Source organism: Cebus imitator, unplaced genomic scaffold (genome assembly GCF_001604975.1).
Source record: "Cebus imitator isolate Cc_AM_T3 unplaced genomic scaffold, Cebus_imitator-1.0 Scaffold110, whole genome shotgun sequence".
Lineage (NCBI taxonomy): Eukaryota > Metazoa > Chordata > Mammalia > Primates > Cebidae > Cebus > Cebus imitator.
In genome coordinates this window covers 4,843,160-4,869,183 of record NW_016107425.1, presented here as the reverse complement: position 1 = coordinate 4,869,183, position 26,024 = coordinate 4,843,160, and the positions used below count along the sequence as shown (strand labels likewise).

The 26,024-nt window shown below is 35.4% G+C and overlaps 1 protein-coding gene across 3 annotated transcripts in view; it reads left to right on the top strand.

The window, feature by feature from the left end:
• Positions 1 to 26,024, top strand: part of CHN1 (chimerin 1) — a 198,596-nt gene that overhangs the window by 102,583 nt on the left and 69,989 nt on the right. For 2 of the 3 annotated variants that reach the window (XM_017538262.2, XM_017538263.2), the window contains one exon: positions 17,165 to 17,453. In XM_017538262.2, the coding sequence (XP_017393751.1) occupies positions 17,165 to 17,453 (289 nt within the window). Of the gene's footprint in view, positions 1 to 17,164; positions 17,454 to 19,401; positions 19,480 to 26,024 lie in introns of those variants that run through there. The other variant, XM_017538266.2, reaches the window with a different exon arrangement.

Genomic DNA, 26,024 nt, shown 5'->3' with positions numbered 1-26,024 from the left:
CTCCTGAGTAGCTGGGATTACAGGCACACGCCACCATGCCCAGCTGAATTTTTGTATTTTTAGTAGAGATGGGGTTTCACCATGTTGACCAGGATGGTCTCGATGTCTTGACCTCGTGATCCACCCGCCTCGGCCTCCCAAAGTGCTGGGATTACAGGCGTGAGCCACCGCGCCCGGCCAGGATCACTTTTTAAAAAATTTATAGTATTATTCCCAGAAAGATATGATCTTGTAAAAGAAAAATCTTATAATAATGAAATTATACTATCTTTGCAGTAAGGAATAAGAATTGGAATTAGGTTTGACTAAAGTAACAATAATAAGTGACAATTTCTTTTCTTTTCTTTTTTTTTGAGATGAAGCTTTGCTCCGTTGCCAGGCTGGAGTGCAGTGGCGCAGTCTTGGCTCACTGCAACGTCTGCGTCCCAGGTTAAAGTGATTCTCCTGCCTCAGCTTCCCAAGTAGCTAGGACTACAGGCGCGTGCCACCACGCCCAGCTAATTTTTGTTTGTTTGTTTGTTTGTTTGTTTTTTTAGTAGAGACAGGGTTTCACCATGTTGGCTGGGATGGTCTTGATCTCCTGACCTCATGATCTGCCCGCCTCAGCCTCCCAAAGTGCTGGGATTACAGGTGTGAGCCACTGCACCACCCAGCCAGAAGTGAAAATTTCTTTTCCAGAATACTTATTTTTCTCCCATGCTCAAAGGATTGGGAGTGACTTCAAGGCTGGTGTGGCTCTCCACAAGTTGAGAGGCCCAAACTAGTTCCATTTTATTGCTTTTCCTGTGTGCGGCACCCAAGTTTATCTCATGGTAGCTACAGAGCACCACATTTTATATGCACAATCAGCTAATGAGACAGCAGAGCAGTGAAGATACCACTTCATTTGCCACTCCTACCAGCAAGGTGAGAGAAGCTGAGAAATGTAGTCAGTCATTAGTCTAGGAGCCATGTTCACACCTGAAAACCAAGTTTCTATCACTGAGGAAAAAGAGAAAAATGGATATTGGGAGGCTATCAGCAGTCTCTGCAGCAGAAATAAAAGATTTCTCTCAGATTTAGGAGCAAGTCATTCATTTGGGGAAATACTTGAAGTGGATTCTTTCCTTCTCCCTGCCCCCTTTTTTCACCACATGCCTTTTTTTTTTATTAACAGTCCCAGAAGATAACAGACTGTGAATCAGTTCTAAGGAAGCTATTCTTTCTATGTTGTCTGAACTGTCTTGTTTAGCCAGCTTACAGTTTCATTATATTTATTTTTGTGTTTTCTATCAAGTTATTAGTTTGCTTGTTTTCAAAATAAAGGTACAAACATATATAGGTAGGGTAACTAGCCACTAGATGGGCTGATGAAACTCTACACTGCTTTTTTGAACTGCTGTAGGTGTGGGGGAATACTTTATTACATGGAGCTAAACTTTGGAGTATTTTGATTTTTTTTTTTTTTTTTACTATCCTACCAATAGAACTAACATGTCTAAGACATATCTGAAAATATATATGTTTATATATATGTATATATATAACAAACACAAGCACGCAGATTTATTTTCTCTGTTGATAATTCTGTTATGATCTTAAGGCAAGTGTTGAACTTTTGTCATTTATGCTGCCAGCCATTCAAGGACAGGCCTCTGCCCTGCCAAAATACAAAAGAGTAAATGCATTTCTCTTATAGTAAATGTCCCAAACAATGAAAATTCAGTAAGTGTACACACTGATTAAGATATTGCTTAATTCAGGAGTAATCATCTTTTCAGTCTTTAAATTAATCAGTAAATTTCAGAAACTGAAACATCCATTTTGAATAAGAAAGAGCACAAGGTTACAAATGATTATCCAGCATTTTATACCCAAACTTTGCGAGAACACACAGATTTCTGAATATACAAATTTTAGCGTTTGCCAGAATGTATCAATAGAATCTAGGAAGAGAAATCCCTTTCTTTCTTTGCTTCCCTCCTCTCTTTACTTTTTCACATTTATTTATAAGGCATTTCACTAAATTATATGTATGATTTGAATGTTGATACTACATTTACAGTGTAGATATAAAGGTAATTTATACCATTAGATAATAGATGTATATTTTTTATATATGGTTGGTGATATGTATTAACCAACATGTATGGATTTTGAAGATTTGTTGATAAACAGAATTAAGTACAGTGGTGTTGGAAACAGGAAAACTAGAAGCACCAACACTCATAACCATTGAAGGTTAAACGTTTAATGTAGTCATTATCCAAATTTACTCATTTACTTTGCAGACTGAGAAGATGAAAACGATATATGCAAAATGTGAGCTTCTGTGTAGTCCTGTCTGCATATCTTTCTCAAAACTGTGTAAAAGCGTGATATGACAAACTATGAGTTGGACTGATATCATAATTTTCAGCACAGCTACATGTATTGGTTACTAAAATACTTTTATTGAAAGATATATATTAATTCATATAGTTAACCTACGTAATTACAATGTCCTCTCTATCCCAGCCAAATGTCACCATATGCTTTTTAGACAACTGTGATTTAATTGTATTTAGTTTTTAAGAAATTAACAAAGCTTAGGAAGAGGTGACAGGCTGGTAACATGCCTTGAAAACGGTATGAAATAAAATAGGAACTTGATTAAGAAGAGGGAGGAGAATACAGATAAAGATGTGAAACAAAGAGGCTTGTGTTTTCTCTTTTATAAGCTTCATCTTTAGCATATCTAATACACAGAGAAGTTAATGAGTTATATAACAGTATCCAGTTCTATCTCAGGAATACAAACCTGCTCTTTATACCATACTGGTGCTTGTAATGAACATGTGTAGATCTCATATATAAAGGAGTATTTTTTTTTTAATTTTAGATTTGGCCTTTGTGACTTCTCATTTTCCAACATTTATAATTAAAACAATTGAAGCCTGAAACTAGTAAGAGCTTTATAAATGTCACCTAAGCATACACAGATGTGGATTTAGAATCCAGTATAGGTGTTTTGGGTGTTCTTAATTGGTCCGAAGTCATTTTCCTCTTTTATCAGAAATGTTTCAATGTCTTGATTTTAGTCACATTCAGTTCTCTCCTCTGCTCACTGAAACTGTTGAAAAACCTTCAGCTCTGCTCTGTGAACAATTGTTTGTGAGTTCAGCTGAGGAGAAAATGGAAACTTTCTGTATATATAGTTAATACTAATAATAGAATCTGAAGGCATTGAGATTTCAGAAACCTACTTTGCCATGAATAGCATAATTTTTCAGATGGCCCATTCAGTATTTGGATTAAGGGTAATGACTTCTCTTCTCTTGTGTAAAGAGATGTGTTTTGATTTATAGAGGCAAGGGCAGCTATTAATTTGTCTCAATGGATTGTCCTTTTGGTTCTCCTAATCTATACGCGTTTTTCTGAACTTGCTTATTTATTTTTTTTAACTTAACAATTTTTAAGTGCAATTACAGTATTGTTAACTCCATGCACATTGTTATACAACAGATCTCCAGAACTTTTTCCTCTTGTGTGACTGAAACTCTATACCCATTGAACAATTCCCCATTTCCCCCTTCCTCCTACTCCATAGCAGCCGCCATCCTACTTTCTGTTTGCATGATTTTGACTACTCTAGATATCTGTATAAGTGAATTCTTTTTATGATTGGCTAATTTAATTTAATGTCCTCATGGTTCATCCATGTTGTCGCATATGAAAGGATTTCCTTCATTTTTAAAGCTGAATAATCCTTCATTGTGTGTGTGTGTGTGTGTGTGTGTGTGTGCATACACACACACAGAGTAGTCCCCTCTTATCTGCAGTGTATACATTCAAGACCCCAGTGGATGCCTGAAACTGTGTATAGTACTAAACCGTGTGTGTGTGTATGTGTGTATGTACTATGTTTTTTACAGCTAATAATGAGCTACTAAGTGACTAATGGGTAGGTAGGTTATACAACATGGATATGCTGGATAAGGGAATAGTTCATGTCCTGGGAGAGACAGAGAGTGAAGGGGCAAGATTTCCTCATGCTATTTAGAATGGCACACAATATAAGACATATGAATTATTTATTTCTGAGATTTTCCATTCAGTATTTTCAGACCGTGTTTGACCGTAGGTAACTGAAACCACGGAAAATGAAACCATGGATAAGGTAGACTGCTGTACCACATTTTCTTTATCCACTTATCCATCCATGGACGTTTTGGTTGCTTTCAGATCTTGGCTATTGTGAACAATGCTGCAGTGAATTTGGGTGTGCAAGTATCTTCGAGATCCTGTTTTCCATCCTTTTGAATAGATACGCGGAAGTTGGATTGCTGGGTCATATAATAGTTCTATTTTTAATTTTTCGAGGAACCTCCATACTGTTTTTCATAGTGTTTTTTCACCATTTTATAGTCTCAGCAACTGTACATGGGCGTTCCGTTTTCTCTACATCCTCACCAATATTTGTTATTTTCTGTTTTTTTTTGGTTTTGGCCATTTTAATGGGCATGAAGTGATAGCTCATTATGGTTTTGATTTGCATTTCCCTGATGATTAGTGATGTTGAACATCTTTTCATATGCTTGTTGGTAATTTGTATATCTTCCTTGGAGAAATGTCTGTTCCTTTGGCCAGTTTTTAATTGGGCTGTTACTACTTTTTGGTTATTGAGTTACGGAAGTTTTTTATATATTTTATATATTCTAGATATTAGTCTCATATCTGATAATATGGTTTACAAATATTTCCTCCCATTCCTTAGGTTATCTTTTCACTCTGTCGATTGTTTCCTTCACTGTGCAGAAGTTTTTTGTGCTATAGTGCCGTTTGTCTGTTTTTTTGCTTTTGTTACTTGTGCTTTTGGTGTCATATCCAAGAAATTACCCATTCCAATGTCTTGAAACTTTCCCACTATGTTTTCTTCTAGGAGTTCTATAGTTTCAGGTCTTCATTTAGGTCTTTAATCCATTTTGAGTTGATGTTTGTACATGGTATACAAATGATTCTTTTGCATATAGATATCTAGATTTCCCAACACTATTTTTTAAAGAGACTATCCTTTTCCTGTTGTGTAGTCTTGGTACTCTTGTTAAAGATCATTTGACCATACACAGGAGAGTTTATATCTGGGCTCTCTTTTCTCTTTCATTGGTCTGTGTCCAAAACCATACAGTTTTGATTACTGTAGCTTTGTTATATAATTTGAAATGAGGACATTTGAGGCCTCCATCCTTGTTTGTCTTTCTCAAGATCGTTTGGGCCTTTGTGGTCTTTTGTGATTTCATATGAGTTTCAGGATCTTTTTCTACTTCTGCAAAAATTCTATGGAAGTTTTAGTAGGGATTGCTTTGAGTCTATAGATTGCTTTGGATAGTATGGACATTTTAACAATATTAAGTCCTCTAACCTATAAATATAAATGTGTTTCCATTTATTTGTGTCTTCTTCAATTTCAGTAATGTTTTGTAGTTTTCAGTATACAGGTCTTTTGCATGTTAAGTTTATTCTTTTTGATGCTCTTGTAAGTGGAATTGTTTTCTTTGGATTGTTCATTGTTACTACGTAGAAATATAGCTGATTTTTGAGTGTTGATTTTTGTATCCTGCAGCTTTGCTAAATTCATTTATTGGTTCTAATAGTTTTCTTCTGGAGTCTTTAAGGTTTTCTACATATAAAATGATGTCATCTGTGAACAGAGGTAATTTTACTTGTTCTTTTGCAGTTGGGATGCTTTTAATTTCTTTTCCCTGCCTAATTGCTCTGCCAAGAACTTTTAATACTAGGTTGAATAGAAGTAGTGAGAGCGGCCATCCATGCCTTGTTCCTGATCTTAAAGGAAGAACTTTGAGTTTTTCAGCATTAAATTTGATAAAAGGTGAGAACTTTTCCTCTATGACCTTTGTTATACTGAGGTAGTTTCCTTCTATTCCTAGTTTGTTGAGTGGTGGTTTTGTAACAAACAAAAAAGTCATGCAAGAGTGCTGAATTTTGTTAGCTACTTTTTCTGCATCAGTTGAGGTGATCATGTGATTTTTGCCCTTCATTCTTGTCCGCGTGGTATATTACATTTATTGATTTTGTATGGTGACTCATTCTTTCATCCCAGGGATGAATTTCACTTGGTCATGTTTTGTGCGTAATTCTTTTAATGTGCGATTTAATTTGGTTCACTAAGTTGTTTAGGATTTTCGTTTCAATATTCATCAAGCATATTGGTCTATAGTTTTCTTATAGTAACCTTTGTGTAGCTTTGGTATCACAGTAATGCTAGCATCATAAAATTAGTTTTGGAAATATTCTTTCCTGTCTTAGTCTGTTTGTGCTGCCATAACCAAATACAGCAGACTGGGTAATATATAAACAATTGAAATTTATTTCTCATAGTACTGGCATCTGGTAAATCTAAGACCATGGTGTTAGCACATTTGGTGTCTGGTGAGGGCCCAGACCGTGCTTCCAAGATGGCAATTTGAACACTGTGTTCTCACTTTGTGAAAGGAACCAGAAGGGAAAGGGGCCAAATCCCATGTGAAACCTCTTTTATAAAGGCTTTAATTCTATTTACAAAGTAAGAGCCCTCATGACCCAATTGTTTCATAAAGGCCCCACCTCTTAATACTACTGCATTAGAGATTAAGTTTCAACATTAATTTTGCAGGAGATGCAAACATTCAAATAATAACACCTGCTCAAGTTTTTAGAAGAGTTTGAGAAGGATTGGCAGTTATTCTTTTCTCAATGTTTGGTAGAGTTTTTCACCGAAGCCATCTGGTCCTGGTCTTTTCTTCATTGGGAGGTTGTTGATTACTGATTTGATCTCCTTGCTAGTTATAGGTCTGTTCAGATTTTCTGTTTCTTTATGATTCAGTCTTGGTGTAGGTTATATGTTTATGTGAATTACTTCATTTTTAGGTTATCCAGTTTGTTGACATATAATTATTGATAGTCATTTCTCATACTTTTTATTTTTGTGGCATCAGTTGTAATGTTTCTTGTTTCACTTCTGATTTATTTGAGTCTTTGCTATATTTTTCTTAGTTAATGGCTTATCAATTTTGTTGGTCTTTTTAAAAAAACTCATAGTTTAATTGATTTTTTTCCTCTGTTGTTTTTCTAGTGTCTATTTTGTTTATTTTTACTCAAATCATTGCTATTACCTTCCTTTTGCTAATTTTGGGTTTTATTGGTCCCTTTTTCCCCCTAGTTCCTTGAGGTACATAAAGTTATTTGATTGAGATCTTTCTTTTTTAATGTAGGTGTTTACCACTATAAACTGCCTCTTAGTTCTGCTCTTGCAGCATCCCATAAGTATGTTGTGTTTTTATTTTCATTTGTTTCAAGATATTTTCTAGTTTTCCTTATGAGTTCTTCTTTGACCCATTGTTTTTTCTTTTTTGCCCATTGTTTTTTCAAGAGTATATTATTTAATTTCCACATATTTGTTAATATTTTAGTTTTCCTACTGCTGTTGATATCTAGTTTCATTTCATTGTGATCGGAAAAGATACTTAGTATGACTTCAGTCTTCTTAAATTTTTTAAGACTTGTTTTGAGGCCTAACACGCGATCTAACCTAGAGAATATTCCGTGTATATGTGAGAAGAATGTGCATTCTTTTGCTGTTTGGTGGAGTGTTCTGTATGTGCCTATAAGGTTCTGTTGGGGTACAATTGCTCCTATTCCTTGTTGATTGTCTACCTGGTTTTTCTATTCATTATTAAAGTTGGGTATTGAAATTTCCTACTATTGTATTACTATGTATTTCTCCTTTCAATTCTGTCAGTATTAGCTTTGTATGTTTGGATGTTCTAATAGGTATCTATGTATTTCTTCTTCTTTTTTGAGATGGTCTTGCTGCATTGCCCATGCTGGTCTTGAACTTCTGGGCTTAAATGATGCTTCTGCCTCAGCCTCTTGAGTAGCTGGGACTACAGTTACATGGTACTGCACCTAGCTAGGTGCCTATATCCTTATATTTATACAGGCTTAAGTGTTAAGTCATCTGTATCATTTCCCTTCTGGGATATTCTGGCCTATATCCTTATATTTATACGTGCTATATCTTCCTGGTGAATTGACACTTTTATCATCATATAATGTCCTTCTTTGCCTCTTGTAACAATTTTTTACTTAGTAAAAGTCTATTTTTTCTGATACAGGTATGGCCACCTGCCTTCCTTTGGTTACCATTTGCGTGGAATATCTTTGTCTACCCTTTTGCTCTTGGCCTATGTATTTTTACATGTAAGGTGAGACAGTGTATAGTTGCATTTTGCTTTTATATTCATTCAGCCACTCTCTGTCTTTTAACTGGAGAGTTTAATCCATCTGTGTTTAATTACAGATGGGGAGGACTTACTATTGCCATTTTGTTCATTGTTTTCTGCTTATCTTGTAGCTGTTATCTCTCTTCTCTTCCTGCCTCCATTTTTGTTTCATTGATTTTTTTTTTATTGTTGTACTTTGATTCCCTTCTTGTTTTCTTTTGTGTAGTTCATTTATATACATACACACACATACAAACATATTTATTTATCCTGGTTAGAATTCTTCAAGCTTCTTGAATTTTGATTTTTATATCCTTTCCTCAAACTTGGGATATTATTTCTTCAAATTAACTCTGCTGCTTTTTCTCTTTCTGGAATTCCCCTAATACCTATATTAATACACTTCATAGTATCCCATAAGTCCCTTAGGATTCCTTCACTTTTTTTAGTTCATTTTCCTCTTTGTTCTTCAGGGTCGGTAATTCAAATGACCTGTCTTTAAGTTTGCTGATTCTTTCTTCTGTTTTATAAAGTCTGCTGTTGATCCCCTCTAATGAATTTTTTAATCTATTTATTGTATTCTTCTGTAGAATTTATTCATTTCTTTTCTATAGTTCCTCTGTCTTTGTTGATTTCATTTTGTCATGAAGTTTTTTCCTTGATTTTGTTTAGTTGCTTATCTGTGTTGTCTTGTAGATCATTGAGTTTGTTTTGGACTTTTATTTTGAATTCTTTTTCTGATGCTTCATAGATATCCATTTCTTTGGGTTTGGTATCATGAGATTTATTTTGTTCCATTGATTGTGCTATTTCCTTGTTTCTTCATATGCTTTATGAGTTCATTCTTATTTTTAGCTGAGTGTGTTTGAAAAAAATAACCACCTTTTCTAGCCTTTATGTACTGGTTTCATAGAGGAGAAAACCTTTATCAAATAACCTGTATAGAGATTCTAGGGGCCTCTAAAACCTTTTGGGGGGGGGATGTGTTTTCTCTGGGCTTTGTGTGTAATTTCCCAGTTAGAGAGATTTGCTGGTTTCTTTTTCAGGAGCTTTTAATCTCTTGCTCCCTCTGGTATCTGTTGGTAGTTTTACAGGTTCTTGGTCAACAGCAGCAAGCTGCCCCCACTCTCCCCTGAATCAAGTGAGACATTAGTGCCTTGAGCGGCTCTCTGAAAAGTTGGAACACCAAATTCACATTCCACACTCTTCTCACTCCCACCTTTGGTGGATTCACACTGAGCTGCACTGGCTTCTCTGTGGCACCATAGGACCTCTTTTGCTGCTGCAAACCATCCTTACATTACCAGTTCCATTAGTGCTCTGAGTGCTCTGAGGCAAGAGAAAAAAACAATTCTTCAAGAAACCCTCTGAAAAGCCAGTGTTGCATGCATGTTCCACTCTTTTCCCCACTGCTCTCTCCCATCAGCCCAAAGCTGCAAGCAGAGCTGAGCTGTGCCAGCTTGGGGAAGAGGTTATTGTGGATAAAGTGAAATGACTCTTCTTACCTTTCAGTGCACTTCTTCTGGGCTTTGCACTTACCTGAGTACTGCAATTTCTTAACTGGTTTCTGAAGTTCTCATAAAGATATTTTGATTTATTGTTATATTACCCTTATCTTACTAAATGCACTGAATGCTTTTTTGATTTGTCTCCCCTCAACACCCCCATATTGCCCTTTCTTCCTTGAGTATAGTAGAACAGATCTGTGAATGCTTTATGTTATCCCCAGGCCACAATAGCTGCCTTATGGTTCTTGTCATCCTTCTGAGTGAGTGTTTCTCCCTCCTCTTGCTCCCCATCTGCTCTTATTTCAGACAATTATGTAGCTTTTGGCTCAGCTTATGCTCTCAATTGTGGTCATTCTCTAAGCTGCAGATTGACCTTTCCTGCTAGGACTTTCAAAATTTTGCCAACGGTTCCAATAACTGTTTGCTGCCAGGTTTTTAGGTTCACTTAAAAAAAAAATCTGTTTATGACTCAGGTGTTTTGATTTTTAGAGATCGTACCTATGTGCAAGGTTATATTTGAGTTTCCATTGATATGGTTTTGCCTGGCACTTTTGATTGTATAGTTATTTATTTTCTGAAAAGATCTTCACATGTTCCATAAATATACCTAAGTGCAGGTACCACGTATAGTAAGTTTTATAAATCTGTCTGTCTTTAAAAATGAACTGAGGTCCTCCAGGACAGAAATGAAGTCTTGTTCATCTTGGTTTCCTTAAACCTTGTGTAGTGGTTGGCATATACTTGGCTTATTTGGTAGAATTGCATTGAATAATAAATTGTTAGAACACTTTTCTATGATACAGTTCTTTACATAAATAAGAAATTTCAGAAATCCATTTTTCATTCTGTTAACACTCTTGTTTTAGGATCTCTTAAGTAGACAGATATTCATTATTTCTTTTTTACGTTACTCTAAAAGATACATAGCCTAATTATGGAGCTTTTGGTAATCTTTTTGTCCCTGTGATTTTAAATAAATATAGGTGGTCAATTATTCAGAACATGCCTTTGCAGTCAGTCCTGGATTCAAACTGTTTCTTACATTTTTTGTATGACTTTGGGCAAGTTACTTTATCTCCCAAAGTTTTCATTTCCTTACCTATAAAATAAGGATGGAATAATACCTCCTAGAGTCATTGGAGGGATTATTTGAGATAATATATACATAGTGCCTAGGATATAACACTCTAAATATATTAGATAGTATTATTAAAATAAACACAGAGATACATTCTGTATTACATTTTAAGCCTTTTGCTTATTAGCCATTAAAAGTCAACAAGTGGTAACTATTGTTATGTTGATAATTCTTTTTTTCATCTAATAAGTTGATTATATCTGATGCCTAATATCTTCATTAGAGACAAGAAGCTAATTAACCTCAGAAACTAAGTAGCAAATACAAATGTGGCTTATTGCTTTTCCATAGTTGGAAATCCTAGTCTAGTTGTGTTTAAAGTCTGAACCATGAACAGTTTTCAAGAGGGAAAAACTATGTGATAGGATCCCTCAAATGCATAATATTCATGATCACAGTATATGTCCCATAATCTTTTCTATTTTACTGGATGCTTACTGTGGTTTCCAGGTTTGGCCATTTATGGACATTGCTGCCAGATGTATATATATGCTGGTACATATAATCACACATATTGTCTAGGATATTACTTAGGAGTAGGTTTAATACATTGTAGGGTATGCATATATTGAACTTTAGTAAATAATATAAAACCCTGTGTTAAACAATATAGCAGGTACTAGTTATGTTAGCTACTCTGTATCCTTGCTGGTGCTTAGTATTGTTAGCCTTGTTAAATTTTGCCAGTCTGAGGATTTATTTGCAATTACTGGACTACTCTGTGAGCACAGAGTAGTGCTTGGTGTGGGTTCTATTTTCATCCGTTGTATAAATGTGTGTTCTTCCATTATAATAAAATTTTTTGAGTTATCGCTTTGATTCCTTCCCCTTCCATTTTGTCTTTTCTCTCTTTCTACAAATGTTGGACTTTCTGGATTGATTCTCTATCTTAATTCTTTTCTCTCCTTCTTTTAATCATTCTGCCTTTTTGTTCCTTAAAATTTTTCTCAACTTTTTTTTAAATTTATGCTATATTCCTTTTTCTACATAGTCTACATTGATTCCCTTTTTACATCATTGTAATGTTTTTTGGTTAAGTTCTATTCAAGAATAGGAACAGGAAACATCTTATTTTGGGTTTTTTTTAACATATTTTTATCCCCACGCATGACTTTGTCTCCTCTAACTTGCTTTGCTTCTGTTTGGATAGTCTTTGTCTTTCATGAGAGGAGTTTTCCTCTGATGTCAAGTGGTTCTTGGCTGACTGATCATTCTTAAGCATATGGGACTCTAAAAAGCTGACTGGTAGTTCTGAGATCTTGGAGGAAGCCTGACAATTATAGGATGATGGTCTCTACTCTTAAATCTTTTAGTTGAGTTGATCAGATTTCCAAGAGTAGAATCTTTCATCTATCAAGAAAGGTACAAGCCTTCTGATAACCTCATGGTGAAGAGAAATGGAGGTATCAATTTCTTTAGTATTTAAATTTTGGGTATTTAAAACTTTCACTTAGTTTTCAAGATGATACCTCTGCATGTGTTCCCTCAGTTCACAATCTCCCTGTTTTATCCTGCCTAGAGAATAGAACTTAAGTCTTCTGCCATGGTGGGGAAGGGCTAACAATGGGGACAGGATTGGGGAGGGCAGGGGAAATATCCCTCTGCTTCTTAAACAGACTTCGAGTTAATCTTTCTATATCAGTTCCACCTTCCAGAACTATATCAGTTCCACTGTTCAGAAGATTGCTTCTTTAGAAGCTTAGTTAGGCAAATTGGATTTCTTCTTCACTGAAAGTGATTTATTTGGCCAAGGAAATATCATTATGAGTTGATGTAACTTAATACTTTTCCCCATAGTCCAAAATTAATAGCAAGATAAACAAAAATCGTAACCTAACAAAGTTTTAGATGATAGATCATTTTACTGTTGTATATAACTATGCTCTCTCTTCCTTAGCCTTCCTTAGTTCATAGAATTCATCTAAATTTATTTTTTAGTATTTAATTAAATGCATCATCATATTCTTACTTCTGCTTTAACTTTTCTTCCAAGAGTATCTTATGATTGGATGAATGTATGAGATATTTATATTTCACTATTAGATTAGCTTTTCTGACTCTGGTAAACAACACGCAAATATATATTCATAATAAATGAAACTGCTTTTGTATGTTGGTTTCTGGAAATACTTCTAACATTTTATTGTTAGCTTAGATAAGTGTGTTGTATATGTTTTGTTTTCTGTTTGTTAACACAAAACATCTGTTAGCTTGGAGGTTTCCTTTGAGGAGATTCTTCCAAATCACTTTGGCCTCAAATTAGAATTAATTATTGGTTTTGTAAAAAGTAAAGTAAAATTCTGAAAGCTATTCTTTATATATTTTTTCATCATTTTTATCTTCTTGACTGAATTTTTTGTCAGTATGATTCATTTGCTGAAAAGTAGGAAAGATGGTATATTAAGGATTTTGTTTATTTTAAAAAGACATTAGAATTATATATTTGAAATTCATTAAATGCATCTGGGCACAGCATTAAACAGCTTTTTAAAACAGGAAACCCAAAACCTGAAATCACTGGAGAAAAATGTTCTTTCTAGAAAGCGGTATTATGTACGACAGTAGCAGTTAAAAGCCTTTCTTTTCTATTTGTTTACTATAGTACCACTTTGGAGAAAATTAATTTTCATCTTGTTGAACTCTACCTAGGTGAGAGTTGGGCCTATACAGCTTCAAGTATGTTCACCAAGGAGTGAGCAGCTATTAAGCAAGGGCAGAGTCAGATAATAAATACAGAAAAGATGAAAAGAAAATTGTCCTATAAAAGTCAAAGGAAATGATTTAGCATCAACATTTTTTACAAATCTGTACTCTGCATTCCACAGTTCAGTAGTTGTCACGAGGTCCACTTAGTATGTCCCGCTTTCAATATATGTAACTCTCTTAGCTTTCTCCTTTGAATTCAGAGACCTCATTCCCAGGACACAGTGGAAAGACCTTCTTTGCTTGCTGCTCCTCCCTGCTTTGCACTTTGTTGTCTTCCCACTCTGTTTAACCAAGTGGTAAATATAAACTTATTCAGAGACATCCAGAAGAAAATTTCACAAAGAGCTCCTCCTTGCCTCTTGTTAGCTGTAAAGTAAATCAGTGCAGAGATGTTCCTGTACAGCCAGTGTTGCCAGTTATTTATTCAGCCATCTTCCATGCATATCTATTGAATATTTTTGCTGTTTTACTTTAGTGTTGGTAACTCATTCTCTCATTCTCTGCAGGGACCTAAGCTAACAGAGAAAAAGAAGGGAACTACCATTCGTGCCTACTGTATATATTTAGCTTGGACTTGAATATCCTCATGTAATCCTCACAGCCATCTGGGGTAGGAGGATGTTATTCCTATTTTTTAGATGCAGAATCTGACGAATGATTTTCCCAAAATCACCCAGCTAGGAAGTGGCAGATCCAGGATTTAAACTTACAACTGTCTGATGCCAAAACCTAAGGTTTTCTCTTAAACATATAGGACCCACATTTGCCTGCCCCTCCCCAAACCCTATTTCAAGACTGCAGGAGAAGACTGCAAGGGTGCTTTTATACTTGGACATAAGCAGTAGCTCTGAGATCTTATGTAAGCATAACTATTGTGCTCCAAGATCTTACTAGGCAGTGAGTTTCTTGGTTTTTATGGTGTGAGGGAGATGCCGGATTCGTTGGTTTTGTGTATCACTTTTCAGAAACTTTCTGCATAAGAGCAAGATTCTATATACATAGTTATTAAAATAATATGAAGCTGAACTTTTTAAAATTTAGCATTTTGTGTCTTTGTATTGACCTGTTTTATGTTTATGTCTTTACCATTGGGGTTACTGAAGGACTAGGAACTTTATTGTGAACCACCTAATACTTGACAGTAAAGTACCAGTAAAGACAGTAAAGTGTTTTGTTAACTATTTGTTGAATAAATGACAATATGCAAGCAGTAAACTTCAAGAATTCTTTCTTCTTCCTTAGATTTGGAATCTTCCCCTTTATGGCTCTTCTTATGTAAAATAAACACATCCATTCCCACCTTTCTCAAAGATTTTCTGTCCTCTTTTTCCTCTTCTAATCCCACAAAGCACATTATGCCTTTCAGATAAAGAAAGTGGAGAAGTCTCTGATAGTCTGTGCTGTGGTGCTGTTCCTAAGTAACTTCCCAAATAAGAGAGTAGTTCAGAGTAGGCCAGGAAAGTTTGGCAGTTCTGTTAATAAAATATAATATAATTTTTCTTTTAAAAGATCAATTATAATTCCAAAATGGAAATTTTTTTTCCTCTATGTGGCAAAGTTTTAATCAAACCATGTTATAAGTTATTTTAGTTATTTGATCATCTTCCTTAAGACTGAAAGTTTGATTGGATTAGAAGCCTGGAGCTGAAGTACAGGCAGAGGTGGAATTAGAAATTGTGGGTAGGATCTACTGAAGTCACTAGTTGAGAAAGAGAAAAGGACAAATAGGGTTTTTTGCACAGCTCCTTACAGGTAGCTAGGCCTCTTCTTGGATGAGTTAGGTGTGTCCATTGGAAAGAAGTAGGAAGTTAACTCTAGACTTCCACCCTTCAATGAAACCATTCCCAATGCCGCCATCTTCCCTTCATGCTTTGTGCCCCCCATGGTTCTCAGATTTCAGAAGGCTGTTGAGTACTAAATGACTGACACCATTGCTTGAATTTGGAACTACCCACTGTAAAATCATAAGTCCCAGCAGGAGTAAAATGGTCTGACCCCTCACTGAAATGTCTTTGATACAACTGAAATATAAAGGGGCTTAATGCTATGTGTGTTTATCATCGTAAGAGTCTTATAAAAGCTGTGAGGTTGCTTTCCATGTTGCAGATAATGTATATTAGAAAAAAGGAAATTATGAAAGCAGTATGTTAAACTGAAAAACTTTTATATTTAACTTTGGTGTAGAAATTTCACCTTCCTAATTTTTTAGGCTTTATAATAAAAATTTACTTGGGAGAAATGTGTCTTTAATATTAGAGGAAAATGGAGAACAGGAAAGTATAATTATATGGACAGTTCACTTAAGTGTAAATCAAAATTTGGTTGTTGCTAAAGGATGGATAAATTATATGTTAGAAGGGCCAACATGGATAGTATGTTGGATTCTAGATAAAATCGTTATTAAAGTCTAATTTGAACCACAGAAACAGACATGCCTTTGGTCATTATTTTAAAAGATATTTTATTTCCTTTCCATATTTTATTTCCACATTAAGATGTTTCTAATGCCTATCCATTTGGAATATAACCTATACCAAAAGAATTTTGTTGTTTTAACAAGGTTGTAGTCCCATTTAACACTTTACTTAAACAGTGTTTATTTTAGTATTTTAGTTCCTCCATGTTCTGTGTATTTTTAACAATGAAATTAAATATATACTTTGTGACTTGTTTAGTTTTTAATTAGGCTCACTTGGGGTTACATTCAGGAGACCATGACACTGGCAGCTCTTGTTGCCTTGAATTCCTACAAGGACACTGATGTTAATCACGCCAAATTGGACCCATTTCTGAGGTTTGCTGCAGGAAGAAAAAAACTGAAATTATCATAAAAGTAAACCATTCTTCAGTTGTTAGAACACATCATCAGAACATAAAATTGAAAACAGAATTTCTATAGTCCAATAGCTTATGACTTTTGTGCCGTATATATTGCAAACATTTCTTGTACAGACCTAACCAGCAGACAAAATAATGACTGTTTAAAAAGGAAATAGTAAATACTTGGCCTGTGGCCACAAGTAGCAAAAGTGTGTTTCTGTGCCATCCTGCCCTGCATGACTCAGGAGGCATGCTCTACTGTAAGTGATTGCTGACATCATATTCTGGTTAGCCCTAAATGGAGCTTTCCTATTAAAAGACATGACTGCTGAGGTCTAAAGTATATTGACTATTCTTATTGATCAACTTGAAGAAAAAATGATAGTATAGAAATACCGTCTGTTATGGAGTTGACCAATTGAATATTGACTATGTTTTAATAGGGTATAAGTTTTATTTTCTCTCATTTTTCCCACAGGCATAATAAAGTGGTTTAAAAAGATAAACAAAAAAATTCTTCCTTTTAGGGTAGGCATACTTTTGACTAGTTGTCCCTAGTTATTGCAAATTCATTCTTTGTGTTCAAATGTTTAATTTTATATATTCCAGACAATTCAGAGATTAGCCACAGCTTATTTAAACAAAGAAGACACACACAAAACAAAGCATAGTTGTTTTTTTTTTTTTTTCTTTCAGAAAGAATTCAGTTGCTTACTTTTCTTAAAAACATCTTTCCCATTTCATTGAGGCAGATTTGGAAGTCAAACCAGAAACTTCAGGCTCTACTACGATGGCAAGCACTTTGTTGGGGAGAAACGCTTTGAGTCTATCCACGATCTGGTGACTGATGGCTTGATTACTCTCTATATTGAAACCAAGGCAGCAGAATACATTGCCAAGATGACGATAAACCCAATTTATGAGCACATAGGATACACAACCTTAAACAGAGAGCCAGCATACAAAAAACATATGCCAGTCCTGAAAGAGACACATGATGAGAGAGATTCTACAGGCCAGGATGGGGTGTCAGAGAAAAGGGTAAGCTACTATGAAACCACACTTTATCTTTTTCTGTTTGGGGTTCTTTTAAGAAAGTCATTATTGCCAGAAGAGATTAATTTCTCCACAGTGCTTTGGAAAGTATCTGCATTTTTCTTAATGTCTAGTTTCTGTGGTGCTGAGGTTTGCATATAGCTAATTCTTGTTCTAATAAAATATGTCGGGTATATTTTTATACTCCTGGTTGTTTTCTATTTTATCAGTTTCACCATTTTAAAAATATGTTGGAAAAATGGCCCCTATTAAAAAACAGTTCAGAGGCTTGATAAAAGAAGCATAACTCCTGGTCAAGAAAAGATAGCTACTATTACATAAGTAATTAAGGGGGTCGCATTATCTGTCAAAATTACTTTTTTGTTTTCCTTAAAGACAATTCAGTTTATAAATAGTTGTGGTCTTAGCGTGATTTTATATATGTGTATGTATATGCTTACATTTTGGGAGTTAATCATTCTTGAGTGGGAAGAGGATTTATCTCTTTATAATCTGTTAAGTAATCAAATGAGGAAGATTTACTTTCCTTGAATTATAAAAGACAATTAATTTTAAAAGACAATTTAAATTTTTTAGTTGTCATATTTTAATTGCGATATATTTCAGGTCAATATAAAAAGTTTTAACTTCTTGGCATTAACATTATTTTACTTTTGAAAATTGTTCCCAGCCTCCTCCTTACCTCCAAGAGAAAAGTAAGAGATTTTCCTGATGTTTTATATTGTGTGACATTTAGTTGGAGGCATCTTACGTATTATAATTGGAACTGTGTTAATTCATTTTTATGTTTTTAAGAACCTTCAATTGCTAAATCAAAGAAGTGCAGTAGGTTTTGAGCTTGGATTCTATCACCAAATAGATCTGTGTGCAAGTTACAATAACTAATTTGTCTGTGCTTTTGATTGTCTTATTTGTAAAATTATAATAATGGTCAAGTTGCTGTGAGGAGTGAGATAGCTAGTGCTACATGGGCACTTGGCACATGTAGACACTCAATATAAGCTTGGTAGCAGTGTTACTATATAACAGTCATCTTACCTCAAGGCAGTGTCCTCAAATAACTTCCCATTACCGTAGAGTATTTAGGTGCAAAATGAAAAGAAAGTTTGTGTCCAGCTCAAATTTTAGTTTTTGGCAGATCTTAACATTGGCATTTTGTGGCTACAGAGAAACCGACATTTAAAATTATCAACTGTAGAAAATGTATAAAAATTGTTTTTTCTATATCCATATTTGCTAGGAACCACAAATCTTGTTTGGAAGTAGCCAGAACTTAAAATCCTAAATGCCTGCTGTATTTAATATTGTTCTTTTCGTGGTCTACTTCCCATTTTCTCACTATTGGTTTATTTTCCATCTATGGCATTTTTCAGTAATGCTTGTATTTGAATATCTAATACTGACTTTCTGTTCTCTGCAGATATGCTAGAACATTCTAAGTCAGCATTTGTGAAATGTTTAAAAATGTGTACATGTGAGTCTTTCAAAGTTCATTAGCTTAATGGTAACCTTTGCTAATGCAATCTATACATACTTTCCAACACCAATGGACTTTAGCTAAAGACACTTAGCTGTTTAACATTCGGCAAGTCATTTGACTTCACCAGGCCTTGGTTGTCCCCCCATCAAAGTGGAAGTGATTTTCACAGAGATAGTAAGCTGAGGTGGATACCTAGAAGACCCTTGTAGCTCCAGGAGTCATGATTCCTTGTGTATTCTAGCAACTTTCTATATTGAATTCCCTGGATTCTTTTGTGCTGGTGGACAGTGATAGCTACCAAGAGTGAAGTCGCTGGCACTGGGAAGTACCTCTCTGTGGCAGTACATAATTAAGAATCATTTAAAAAATTACTCTTTGCTTTAAACCGCATGCATCTTAAATCTAGCTGGCTTAAAATCTACTCACTCAAAAATAGATTTATTTTATTTACAGGTGTCATCCAACAGGACAGGGTTGATGACCTGTTCAACAGCTTGAAACATTGATTCCCTGTCACAGTGGATGACATTTGTAAGTAAAGACAATCATGTTTAACTGATTTAAAGTATCTATTGACACAAGTATGGTTTAATAAATATTTAATGGGCCCTTAATAGCTAAAACCCCTCTTGTCCATGAATTCTTTACCTCAAAGGCCAAAAGTGTTGGCTTTGCAGGAATTAGCATGCTGTTATGGAAAGATACTAGTGTTAGAATTAAGAGCATGTTCTAGTTCTACTACAAGAATGAATTTTGTATGTCATTTTGGGCAAACTGCTTCACTTTTCTAAGACTGTATTTCCCTAGCTTTATGGGAGGGCTTTGGACTAGGTGGTCTCCAAGATGTGGTTTTTCTATCCTGTGATCCTCTAAGGAGCATAGGTATTGCAGAAGAAAGACAGCATAGTACCAAAAGGAATACCTGATGGGGTCCTGAGAGGTGAGGTCTGTTTTTAGCCTACAACTAATTGTATGACTTTGGGACAATCACCTAACCAGTCTGGACTTCAGTTTCTTCATAAAAGATAAGGCATTTTCTACAAAACATTAATTTCACAGGATTTTAATAAGTACTGCATAAATGGTTCTTTGCTCAAATAGGTTTGATGAAAATGAAGTTTTTTAAAAAGTCTGATTCTTTCTATAGGCCTTCTCTGTGTTGTTCATGACCTAATATGATTATGGGTCTCTAAGAGTGTGCTCATACTTATTTGATCACCATGCCATTATTAAGAACATTTTTGATAAATAATGTTTCATGAAACCCACTTTGGGAAATTTTGAGCCAGGTAATCTCTTAAGGTCTTTCTTTGCTTTAAAATAGAAAGAGGAGAATTCCAAGTGTTTTTATTTGTTTGTTGCAGTCCTAAAGATGTAAGTTGTGCATCTGAGCTTTTAGGAAAAGCTGGCAGGATAATTTCATGGCCATGAAGGTTTTTACCATGAGGAGTGAATCCTGAAGATTATTACTTGTCCCTAGGATCTGGTAGCCTGTTGTGAGGGAAGAATATCTTTTTCCAAGTGATAGCTATGTCATTTTTCTCATGAACAGTTTAAGTTGCTTCCTCGGCTTGAAATATCAATTAGAAATTTAATAAACGTTTTAAAACGTTGAAATAGATAAAACTATTTAATCATGAATTGAAAAAATTCAATTAGTTGAGAAGCCAGAAACCTTTCTACAATGGCTTAATTTAGCAGTCCAGACTGGCCAAGAGCCCAGCTATTATTAGTTACTTCTTTCTATTTATCTTGGAACTGTATTTGAATAGTTTGATATTCCAAGTAGTGAATACAATATGTTTGCTTCAACAGATACTGGACCAATGGCTGAATGCAATAGTTTTTGTGATAATTTTACATTTAATAATATAATTTTAGTTCCCCTAAACCATGCTTTCAAAATGTCTCATGTAATTGTTAATAATATAAACTGTCAAACAAATGATATAATTTGCATTTCAGAAGCCATACTATGAGCCAGAACTCTGAATCTAGGCAGAATGTCCTTACTTTGGGATTTTGTTGTCTAAGATCTAAACCTGTCCCACATGTAAGGATGTCTGAGATCTCAAGGGTGTACAAAATGAATTTTTTTATTTTATGGAACTCTGGCACACTAAATAACCTATGTGTGTCTCTGTGTGTATTTTTTCCTCCCCTCTAAGTTTGGAATGGATGCAGTGCTTGACACATTGTCATATCTATCTATCTATCTATTTATCTATTTTTGAGACAGAGTCTCACTCTGTTGCCAGGCTGGAGTGCAGTGGCGCAATCTCAGCTTATTGCAATCTCTGCCTCCTGGGTTCAAGCGATTCTCCTGCCTCAGCCTCCCAAGTGGTTAGGATTACAGGCATCTGCCACTACACCCAGCTAATTTTTGTATTTTTAGCAGAGAAGGAGTTCCATCATGTTGGATGATGGTCTTGATCTCCTGACCTCAGGATCTACCCGCCTTGACCTCCCAAAATGCTGGCATTACAAGTGTGAAGCACTGTGCCCAGCCATATTAATTTATTTTTAAGCAATTTCTTTAACATTTAAGTTTCATTTTTGAAGAATTCTTTTGGGATCACCAGATTGTGTATTGTATCGAAAATCCTTGTGAAATTTTGAGTTGAAATGTAATGGGTCCTTGCCAAAAACTGCCATAACTACTTGAATTCTTTGGATACCTCCACAAAAGGATAGGAGATTTTGTTCCCTGGAAGAGCAAAAGGTGCATGGTCAGTCTGCTTTGTTAATTGACTTAGTCTCTCACAAAGTAAGTCTTCTAAATGTTTTTCCTTTGCTTGAAAAATATACATAGGCCGTTATCTGTATACATGTAATCTCATTGTAGAAGTCAGCAGTAAGGTGATACTTAATCATGAATAAAAGTAACAATACCAGAGGAGTGCGTGGCACAAAGAAGTTTGCAGAAAACAGTTGATTTCTTGATTTTGTGCCTTGCCAGTCTTTTGGGACTTTTTTGTCATTCCTTGTGCATGCTCAAGCTGTGCTCCTCTTTTTGTTCTTCTCCCTCTTAGCCCTGCCTTTTAAAATCCACTTCTCACTCTCCCCCAAATTTACATGCCCAGATCTCCAGTGTGGCTTGTTCAGAGTTAAGATCAGTTGTTCCGGGGTGAACAGGCTCTTAGAGATTGCCAGTTGTGCCCAGGGTCACTGATTTGCATTAAAAAGCCAGTTTAGTAATTTAGGAGGAAGACTACAACTTCTGCACAGAACTTCTCATAGTGTTTGTATCTATAAACAGCCTCTGTAAGAAATCAAGTAAAGTTTAAAAAAAGAAAAAGCCTACAGGGTCAGTATATATTGGTCTGTGTGGTCCTGAGCAAGTCCTTAACCTCCCTAAGTCTCAAGTTACCGCATTCTCTAAAATGGGGATTATGGATACCATTATTACACTGTTGGGCAGCCGCATTGCAAAGAATTTATAATGTGGCCTTCCTAGTAAATGTAAAGCATTGCATGAAGAATTATTGCTTTCTGGCATCAGAGCAGTCCCCAACCAGATGCCCATCCCTGGGTCTTAGTACTATCCCCCAGCTTTTGCTAGGAACAGCATGTTCAGATTTCTCTTAAAGATCCATCTTTTGAGTGCTTGAACGGCCCTTTAAGTTCACAAGATTGTTATCATATCTTAGGAGCAAAGGGCTCCTAATTGGTTTATCAAGTAAGCAGAGTTTCTCTTTTAATCATACGGTGATAGCTCTGTTTCTAATCAGGATACATATGCCTTTGTCCAATAATTCTCTAATGACTGTTAAGACCAAAATATATTATTTTCCTGTGGTATTTGCATTTTAGTATAGACCAATATTTTTACTCTCCTTTCCCTGAATGTAAGACAAGTCAAGCTTTCTGCTTCTATGCCTGTCAGTGAACTTTTATTAAACCTGCTCTCCATGTTGAGCCTGTTACCATCTTTCAGATTTTCTGTAAGTCTGTTTTCTTGACTCGAGCTGGGACAAACCCTCTCCTCCTTTGCCTTTAATATCTTTACATTTCATTTTCTAAATAGTCTTTCATGAGCCATCTATACAAACAATTTCTTCTTGATAGTCAGAAGTTATGTTGGACCCTTTTTTGTTTGAAACAGGGTCTCACTTTATCACTCAAACTGGAGTGCGGTGGTGGTGCACACATGGCTCACTGCAGCCTTAACCTCCTGGGCTCAAGTGATCCTCCTGCCTTAGCCTCCCAAATAACTGGGACTCAGGCTGTGCACCATGATACCTGGCTAATTTTTGTATGTTTTATAGAGATGAGGTTTCTCCATGTTGCCCAAGCTGGTCTCAAACTCTTGAGCTCAAGTAATCTACCCACCTCAGCCTCCCCAAGTGCTGGGATTACAGATGTAAGTCACAGCGCCCGGCCTTATTTAAACAAGTTAAGAGCAAGGCAGGAAAATTACCGCCATTTCTTCGTCAGTTTCCTGAACTAACTTACCTCCTATCAAAATTAATTGCACTTAATTCAACATTTATTGTATGCCTCCTATTTGCAAGGAAACAGGCTAGGCTCTGGAAGAAATAAAAGATGTTTAAGATTTAAGTCCTGTCTCAAAGAACTTAAATTTTAATGCTTCATTATTTCTACCTATTTAATAACAGGCATCTTGAAAGCAGAAGACAAGCTGCCTTTATTGTCTATATATATTAACCCAGGCATTAAATATTAAGTTGGGCTCACTTTGATTTGAGTTTGCCGTTATCATAGCCCAGCAGACCACAGAAAACACTTTTGTAGATAAGAAAACTGATTTTTCAGAATCATGAATAAACAATTAACAAGATTCTGGCATTCTACCCCAGTTTAAAGGCTTTTGTCCTCCAGTATTGTTTCATTTGTGACTCGACACCTTGAGTTTTATATAAACAGTTGTTGACTGACCAAATAAAGGACTTTTTAAAAATGAGTCCAGCCAGATCCAAGGCCCTAATAGAAATCAGCCCTGAGATGGAGAAAGAAAAACACAGTCATTCAGTTTGATTTGCTACTATATATTTTTCCTTTAAAGAATTCAGAATCCTTAGAATGTCCTTGGGAGGTGGGGAGGGTCATTCTTCATTCTATGATTAAAGCATCTGAGGAGGAAAACAGTTGTCTTTTGTGAAGTGAAATAGTTTGTGAGGGTGGTGGCTAGATGCTCCTCTTTAGGGACATGTTCAAAGCAGCCAAGATGCTAAGTGGCCAAGCTCATGGCTGTCAATTGTGTATTGGGACCATCTACACCTTACCAGAGAATTCCATGCTGTAATGATTTAAGAAAACTCAAATGAGGCCCAGGAACTTATTTGTGTGAATTTCATCCATCCTTTCATCTTATCACTCACAGAAGAGATGAGTAATTGAAGGCCATTAAGGAAAACCAGATGGAAACAGGAAAATGGAAGATAAACATCAGTTCCCCAGTTCCAAAGAACCAGGCCAACAGAAGACCAAATATGTAATGTTCCGAGCCAGCTGCAGTTTTGGAAGGTTTCTGTGTCTGGGCCAACTAAACAAATAAAATCACTTAAATTACTGAATTTGAGGGTTAGGAAAGAAAGCTATTAGAAATCCTTTCACAACTGCTACTTCAAAGTCTTTATTTTGGTGGGGAAATAATCATTGTGGCAAAATCTTCATCCATCTAACTTTTCAAAACAGGAATCAACTCTCGCAGCTTATAGAAGAGTAACACTATTTGGGGTACAAAGCAAGATGAGGCTATCAAGCAGTTGTTCTGGTCTTGGCCACGTTGCTCACACACTATCTTTGTGGGCAGTTCTAAAAGAATCTGCTTTCCAGTTGTAAATCCTCATATTAGGGCACATGCCCAGTGCTCTGGATCTCTAATTATCATCTTATGCTTTTTGCTCTGTCATATTTTCCTTTTTTATCTGGAATCATTTCTCCTTTCTCTTAGTATTTCTACCTCTCAGAGACTGGAAAACAATAGCCATGCCTCTAAGCCTTTACTTATGAAAACAATTATTTGTATATAGCCTCATAAATTAGTCCCTAACTCTTTGGGGGCCTCTTTCAAGTTACTACAACTGGTTAAAAATGCTTAAACAAAGATATTATATTGCAATAACTGGATTCTTTCAGGAGGAAATTATAGGCAGCTATCTTATCCTTGTCTTTATGTCCCTTTTAAAGTATGCTGCATTATTTTCACTGTGGTTTGTCAGTAACTTGAAGGAATCAGCCCTATTCTCCATTTTGTTAGCTTCTAACACCATTCAATGAAAATTCACTAAATGGTGTAGGTTTGTTGATGGCTTCATTTGCATTCTTAGATTTTACATCTCATCCAGTGTAAACATTTTCCTTGATAATATCGACACTACTGCATCTTGTACTTACTAACAATGTTTAGTAAAAGGTTATCTTTACTGTAAAACTTCCCTCCAAGAACAGGGACTTTTATGCAAGCTGCAGATTGTTTGGCACCTTCTTAAGAGATTTACACCCCTCTTCCTTTCACCCACTCAACAGGAAGGGATCTGTGTTCTTGGTATAGTTTGCTTATTAACTTCAGAATGGCTTTGGGCTGCTGCCTAAGTTCATAGTGAGAAAAAAGCTTGGTCCTCATTCCTTGAGAAAGTTCTGTTTTTCTTTATAATGTGGAAACTACAAATGAGCCTATATCTCCATGTTTCCAAGAATTCTTAAAAAGTTAACTTTTTAAGGTTAGTTTATATATAGTAAAATGTGCAAAGCTCTGTGTACAGTTTGATGAGTTTTAACAACTGTATGCATCTGTATAACCAACCCTACAATCAATATATAGAAACTCCAGAAAGCTTTCTGATGCCCTCTTGTAGAAAATCTTACCCATACCCCTGTTCCCAGGGACTTCTATTAGGACAAGAAAAATTTTAAATTGTTGACATAACAGATGACATCCTATTTTTAGTTTCTTATATTTGAAGTACTCCTTTCTTTGTTTTCAATCTTTTTTATATATTATAAGCATATCATCTAATTATCTTTAAATATCTACCTTCCTTAACTCCAATTTTGGAATATAAAATTTCTCAGGTTGTTTTTCTTGGGGAAATATGAGCAACAAAGAAATT